We start from the raw sequence: 7452 nt of genomic DNA on the forward strand, positions 1-7452 counted from the left end.
TGTTCAAATTTGCCACACAACCCGAACAGACCCCCAGGAAGACAGAAAAAAAAACAGCTGGAGTCCAGCACTCACCGTTTTCAAAATAAGGGGGGGGGGGGGGGGGGAACATATCCTCACGGGGCAGCTGTGAGGATGTGTTCCCCCCCTGTAATTTGGCCTAGGAATGAGGGAACCTGTTCAAATTTGCCACACAACCTGAACAGACCCCCAGGAAGACAGAAAAAAAACAGCTGGAGTCCAGCACTCACCGTTTTCAAAATAAGGGGGGGGGGGGGGGAACATATCCTCACGGGGCAGCTGTGAGGATGTGTTCCCCCCCTGTAATTTGGCCTAGGAATGAGGGAACCTGTTCAAATTTGCCACACAACCTGAACAGACCCCCAGGAAGACAGAAAAAAAACAGCTGGAGTCCAGCACTCACCGTTTTCAAAATAAGGGGGGGGGGGGGACATATCCTCACGGGGCAGCTGTGAGGATGTGTTCCCCCCCCTGTAATTTGGCCTAGGAATGAGGGAACCTGTTCAAATTTGCCACACAACCTGAACAGACCCCCAGGAAGACAGAAAAAAAACAGCTGGAGTCCAGCACTCACCGTTTTCAAAATGGGAGGGGGGCACAAATTCTCACGGCTTGACATTTTTTATAGAGTTCCTGTTACAATTTTTATCCTCCCTCCCCACCATCTGTCACTTTGCTTGGGACAAAAGGAGCCTTCAGAACTGAAATTTCTTCTCAATTATTCATTCAAATCAATTCACTCAAATCATTCTCGTTATGAAAGATTTGATCACAAAACGTGTGTGGCTTTTTCTTAAATGTACACGTTTGACATTGCTATAGTGTCAGCTTTTACTTATATTGCGCTGTCATTTTAAAGCAAATTAATAAATGCAACAATATTAATTTGCTTTGAAAATACCTGAGTAATAAAATGGATGGATGGATGAATGATGATCACAATTAAGTAGAAAGTCTCCTTTGTAATATATACTCCTTGTAGCCTGTACCCAAAAAGAGGAGTTTCTTTGCATCGAGGTTTATGCAAAGAGCTCACGTAATTATATTGTTGCTTTTTGGTGAAGTCAATGAGTGTTCCGTCTGTACGACTGGTCTTTGAATGCACCCCGATTCAATGGCAGAACGCGGATGAATTTAAAGACATCAAATCAGTGCCGGCTCTACGCAGGGGCAAGAGGGGGCGTTGCCCCTCAAACAGATGTCCTGCCCCCTCGAATCAAACTTTTAGAAGTGAAAAATCCGCTGATAGAAACACACGTTAATCCGCCCCCTCTCTTCTCTCATGTCGGTGCAGTGTGTGTCCTCACACAGCCTGCTGTCAGGACTCCGCGCCCCTCCGTAAACATCCAATCACTGTGAGTATGCAAATGAGGCAAGACGCAGCCAGAGAATGTCAAGTTACAGTCAGCGCGGTAGGAGTTGGAAGAAGCAGTAAAAACTCCACCAAACTCGTCGTACTGACCCGTGATATAACTAATGATTAACGACAACTCAAATAATAGTTAATATAACATTCATATTATATGTTCCCCCCCCCTGAGAGATTGCCACCTTATTGTGGTCAGGGGGTTTGCGTGCCTCAGTGACCCTAAGAGCAATACCAGCAGAAGCTTTAATCTTCAGGTGGGACACCCAAGCTGGACAGGTCTTAGTGTAGAGGCCTGACAGAGTGCAATCCACTTCTCCAGGTTGAGATCTGGACACACAGCTAACAACTGCCGTGAAGAAAACACTAAGTGTTAAAAATGTGTAAAAAAAAAAAAAGAACATGCCCCCTTCACATTTCTGACTGCCCCCTCTTATGTGCATTCCTAGAACCGGCCCTGCATCAAATGAGAATAATCCTTTATAAAAATTAAAATTAACTGACGCAAACGTGAGTTCTTCATGTTTTTATTGAAAACAACATAGTGCTGACGCCGTACGACGCCGTACGACATCGGTTTTTCGCTTTCCAAACCTCTGCGTGCGCGCTCCCGCGGCAGGGGGAACAAAATCTCATGGGGGAACCAAATCAAGCACAATACCGGCACAGAGGAGACACTGACTTGTGCCCCCCTATGGCTGCATATGGTTCTCTGACCGGGAATCGTTCCCTGGCCGCGGGCGGTGAAAGCTTCGCATAAAAACCACTGGACCATCAGGGATTGCTAGCACTTACCTAAAAGCTTTAAAAGAATTACACAATTTAAAACAATACAATCAGAAAACTTGTAACTATGTATACAGACTGTTGGAACTTATTTTATAAACGATATATTATAGATATAGTAGCTGCACTGACTACAACATGAAGGCCCTCCAGCGCATAGTGAACACGGCTGGTAAGATTATTGGTGCTTCACTCCCCTCCTTGAAGGACATTTACACCTCCCATCTCACCCGCAAGGCGACCACGATTGTGAGTGATGTGAGTCACCCCGCTCACTCTTTGTTCGATCTTCTGCCCTCTGGGAAGAGGTACAGGAGCCTGCGCTCCCGCACCACCAGACTCACCAACAGCTTCGTACTCCAGGCTGTTAGGATCCTGAACTCTCTCCCCCCTTCTGCGTAGCGTCCTGTACTTTTGCGCTATATTCTGGCTGTCTGCTGTATGCACACTTTCTCCGTTTTGCTCCTCTTATTTATTTATATATTGTGTTATTTGTTTATTTATTCATCACTCTTATTATTCATTGTTTGTGCCTTCTTGTTTTTATTTTGTGTTGTTTGCTTGTATGTATGTCGTGTACTATGTCTTGTCACCGTGGGATAGTGGAAACGTAATTTCGATTTCTTTGTGTGTCTTGGCATGTGAAGAGGTTGACAATAAAGCAGACTTTGACTTTTGACTTTGATATAAATCTGTGACAGTATTTTTTTTTACTTTAAACAAATAATAAAAGTAAAAAGTAGAAACAAATAAATTACTATTTTACAGATACCTAAACGACCTATTTAAGTGTGATATTATTTCGTTACTTCCCACCCTTGGTATCGTGTACACTTTATGAACTCTTCCCTACTTGCTCAAAACATGTCACAATGTTTAAGAAGAAGCCATTAAAGAGTAAGACTTCAACCAAACATGAGCAAGATACATAAATTCGGTAATGTAAAGAGATTTCCTTCATGCGCGCACTTACAATGGCGTTATATTAAAACATCCCAAACCCAGCATGTGTAAAGGGAGCATAAAACATTTATTTTACATTTATTGAAGTTAAGCACTAATATATCCAAAATAATTCATACCTGTAGCGTATGATCAAATGCTTAAGAAAACTGTGGTCTAGAGTGGCCTGTAATAAAATTCTCCTTAGGACAAACAATTCGTAATACATACTGCAATATTTAGATAATGATAACATGCATGCACAAACTTGGCCAATAAAGCTGGTTCTGGTTCTGATTTTGACACAAAACAACTGTTCAAAAGCCATGTTCATTTACACATCTTCTATGCCTGAATGGTTGGTTAGTATGAGAAAAGAACAACTGCATAACGGTAAACCGTTTCAGGGATCTATTTACATCTATTCACCATCCACGTGTTGGTATCCACTTGCCCACGAGAACGCCTTCTGAGTGGACATGATACACAGGATGCATTACGGCTGTTGCACATGACTGCAAAAAAACCAACAGAAAAACCCAGAGTCAAATAGGAGCAAAATTAACAAATAAATGAGCATAGTCCGACATTAGGACACTAACATGGTATGGAATCAATGCGAGTAGAAAGCCCAGAGGGTACATGCTGTAATCCAGTTTTCCTGAGATAGGCTCCACTCTTCCATGCTCCTGAGTCATGGATAATAACCTGGATGAAAACATAGATGGTAAACTACATTCAAGTTTGTAATTGGTTAATGAGACATTATTTATATAAATATATAAATTTGCAAATACTTGAGGTTTGAATGCCCTTCGATCACAGCGTATCCTGTTGGAAGTTTCCCAGCCCCATCCAAACTTGAGTAATATGCATTATAGGGATAAAAAATAAACAAAGAGCAGAAATTGAATTTACACTTACATAACTTCACAACTGTATTTGGTTTGGGTCCTGCGCATTAAACTGGGCCTGGATGCAGGACGTACCTTAACCCAGCCCACCCACAATCAATCAGTAGCTGGTTCCTGTGGGGACAGTGACCTATGACTCTTGTCAATACACGGACAGCCACGTCTTCAACATTGCATGAGCCAATGAGAGACTGCTGCACATCTAGAAGCAAGCAATGTGATGGGACGGCGCAAGATTCAGTAATTGACACTCACACAAATGGCAGGTACGACATCTTTAGTACAAGCACCCACCGTAGAAGACAAAATTTCCAGGATGCACCTCACTAAGCTTTGCCATGTCTTGGACTGGGTGACTACAGGAGGGGGTGGAGCCAATGCTGGACTTGCAGGTAATGCCAACAGCCTTTAACCTGAAGGAAAAGAAACACTAGTTTCATAAATATTACAACCAAATAGTATATTTGTATACTTGATAAATTACTCCCAAAATGATGATGACAAAGACAACTTTAAATTAGCTGAGAATACCCAGAATAAAATGTGCACTCACTTTTCCATGAATTGCAGAGTAAAGCTGGTGGTCTCCTTTGCGACTGCCTGAATTTCCTGGACCCCTATGCAGTTGTAGGTGTTGCCACAGTGAGCGTACACGCCTGTTAGCTGCACACCTGCTGTCTCAGCAATGGCCTGTGCCAGTCTGAGCGCCTCCGGCTCCGAATGCAGGATGCCAGCTACAAGAAAGAAATGAAATCAGCAGCTGTTATAAATAGTACATACAGTACTATTGGCCCTATTTTGCCATTCTTGCCTCCTTACCTCTACCGTTGCCACAGTCCAGTTTCAGCCAGACATGCCACAGTCGACCATCTTTCAACGGTCGCTTTTTGAGCTGCTCCAAAGCATCAGGATGGTCCAGTAAAACTTGAAAGAGCTCCAGTCTCTCTGACAAGATGGCACAACGCTCCACCTAGCAAAAGATGAGGATAATTGGTGGTGTGATCATCTAATATTGACAGATTTAGTTTGGTTGTTTGTAATAGATCAGGGATGAGCAACTTCAATGATGGAGAGGACCACCAATTTTAAATATGTACAAAATACATGCTGGCCCGCGACTAGCAAAACTCCATCTAGAATTAATGCCCACCAGTTGCGCGTCCCTGTACATCAGGGGTCACCAAACTACGGCCCGCGTGCCGGATACGGCCCACGGGACCGTTTAATCCGGCCCGCCAACCCTGAACAAATTGTATTATTAAACTTTTTTTTGTGGTCATTTTGCCTGCAATGACTGCGTTTCCCCAGTAGATGGGGAAGCGCTCGCCTGCGCATTTACTACCGGAAGCCGTGTCAGAAAGCTCGGTGCACACTCACAAGCGCGTGTACGTACTCAGTAGTACGGACATGGCGCACTCGCGCTCTATTTGTATCAGTCCCGAATTTAGAGCGTGGGCTGTGACGACAGCATTCTTGTAATTCGCGCGCTGAGCTTTCAGATGCAGTTTTGCGCTAAAGCCACCCACAAACCTTCCCCTGGAATCCTTCCATTAAAATGAGTCGCCCAAGGAAAAGCAAGGTGGACACAGTGCCGAGCGTTTAAAAGAGAGTGGCCAATTTGGCTCGACGTACGCGACGTGACGTTCAGCCACATGAACGTCAACATCAAACCGTCACAGATCGAGGTAAACTGACCAACACCTCGGATCTCGCCTAAGAATTGCCACAACAAATTTTACTCCAGACTATGACGCACTAGCAAACTTTAACAAAAAAGACAGCGGTGTCTACAAGCCTACTGGAACCTACAAAAGGATTATAAGAAAGGAACACAAGAACTTTAAGAGACTGCTCATATGTGTCAGAGAGATTCTGCTCTGACAACTGAGCTGAACTTTTATCTGTTAAGATTGTGCATGGCACAACAGAAAGTTAATGTTCCATGGCTTTTTTTTCTATGAGGAACCCAGAGAGAGTTATTTAGTTATTATTAATTTCCAGTTTTTTCTGTGAAGAACTCAGAGAGGGTTATTTAGTTATTATTTATTTCATTAATAGTGTTATTATTTGTTTCCTGACTTTTTTTCTGTAAAGAACCTGGAAAGGGTTATTAAATAACCGTTATTTGGTTATATGTGGCTTTCTGGAAAACAATAAATTTTTTAAGCTCCCCTACGATCGTCACACTTTTTCTGTTACAAACTGACACCGGCCCCCCATCAGAGAAGGGAAAGGTTATGTGGCCCTCACAGGAAAAAGTTTGGGGACCCCTGCTGTACATCATCATGTGATCTGCAATAGAATGTATAATGTGGCTAATAGAGAGAAGAGGAAGAACCTTATCAAAAGGTAGAGAATAAGCATAGAGGATGTCATCAAATCCATGGTCAGCATAAAAACAGGCCTCTGCCAGGGTGGAAACCACTATGCACCGCCGTGAACCCCGTGTCATTAGGTCAGCACACTCACTGGATGGTAGCACACACATACACACACACTAGTCAGCGTCCTATATTGTACGTGACAGAGCTACTCATTCATACCAACACAAAAATTATTGGTTGCTTTCCATATTATTCTAGTCACTTCTCCAGACAGCATGCTCACCTCCAGCTTGATTGACTTTCATGTATGAATTCATTATCATTATAATTTGTTGCAAAAAAATAAAATCAGTGAACATTGAGTGCTTTTTGTCCATTTGTGTATGTGTGTGATCGTACAGGGTTTTGTGGGTCTTCATGTGAGGGCGAAGCTGAACTCCAAGCTTCTCACATCGTTCAATCATCCTCATTGCATTTTTCTTCACTTTGTCCACATCGACCACCAGAGCAGGCGTACACAGGGCTGAGAGAGGCTCCCCATCCATATTTGCAGCACTAGAAGACACACTGCACTTAAATTTGAATGCATGACTGGCATGTGACCACATATTGGCCCAAACCGAAACCCTGGTTTTAGATCATTTCTTTACATTTGTGGCAGTAACTTCATTTCGCTGAACTTGAAAACTACAAGTGGTTGAAAAACTCTGAGCACTAGTTTTGAGGCTAAAAGGCACGCACCCGCACACACGTACGCAAATAATATATTGTTCGGTTCTACCCACCGTTAAAGGTCGAGTGGAAGTTCTGTCCTACAACTGGATCATTCATGCAGAGAAGCTCGGACCAACCTTTTTTTTTTCCACCAGGGGTCGCGGGCTATGTCTCAATTCAATTGGCGTTATGGGAAAGTCTGACTTGAACCTTATTTTTTTGCGCAGAGGGTTGCGGGGTATGTCTCAATCCAATTGGAGTAATGCGGAGTGTCTTTCGTTGTGACCGAGCCCTATCGATTCTTTGCGCGCCACCGTGCGTGTGTGTGCGTGCGTGCACGTGTGTGTTTGTTTGGGGGGACAAATGTGGCACTTTGAACCTGTGA

At 43.4% G+C, this 7452-nt stretch overlaps 1 protein-coding gene across 1 annotated transcript; it reads right to left on the reverse strand.

Annotated features, from left to right (window-relative positions):
- Positions 1-3106: 3106 nt before the first annotated feature.
- zgc:162816 (uncharacterized protein LOC571260 homolog) lies at positions 3107-7271 on the reverse strand. Its single transcript, XM_037276726.1, has 10 exons — positions 7139-7271; positions 6753-6908; positions 6368-6497; positions 4849-4999; positions 4583-4763; positions 4324-4442; positions 4105-4231; positions 3913-3975; positions 3718-3823; positions 3107-3630 (listed from the first exon to the last, which is right to left on the reverse strand). The coding sequence occupies exons 2-10, from the start codon at positions 6896-6898 to the stop codon at positions 3541-3543; spliced, it is 1113 nt and encodes a 370-aa protein (XP_037132621.1). The 5' UTR covers positions 6899-6908; positions 7139-7271; the 3' UTR covers positions 3107-3540.
- Between the last annotated feature and the right edge of the window lie 181 nt (positions 7272-7452).

Source organism: Syngnathus acus, chromosome 17, assembly GCF_901709675.1.
Source record: "Syngnathus acus chromosome 17, fSynAcu1.2, whole genome shotgun sequence".
Lineage (NCBI taxonomy): Eukaryota > Metazoa > Chordata > Actinopteri > Syngnathiformes > Syngnathidae > Syngnathus > Syngnathus acus.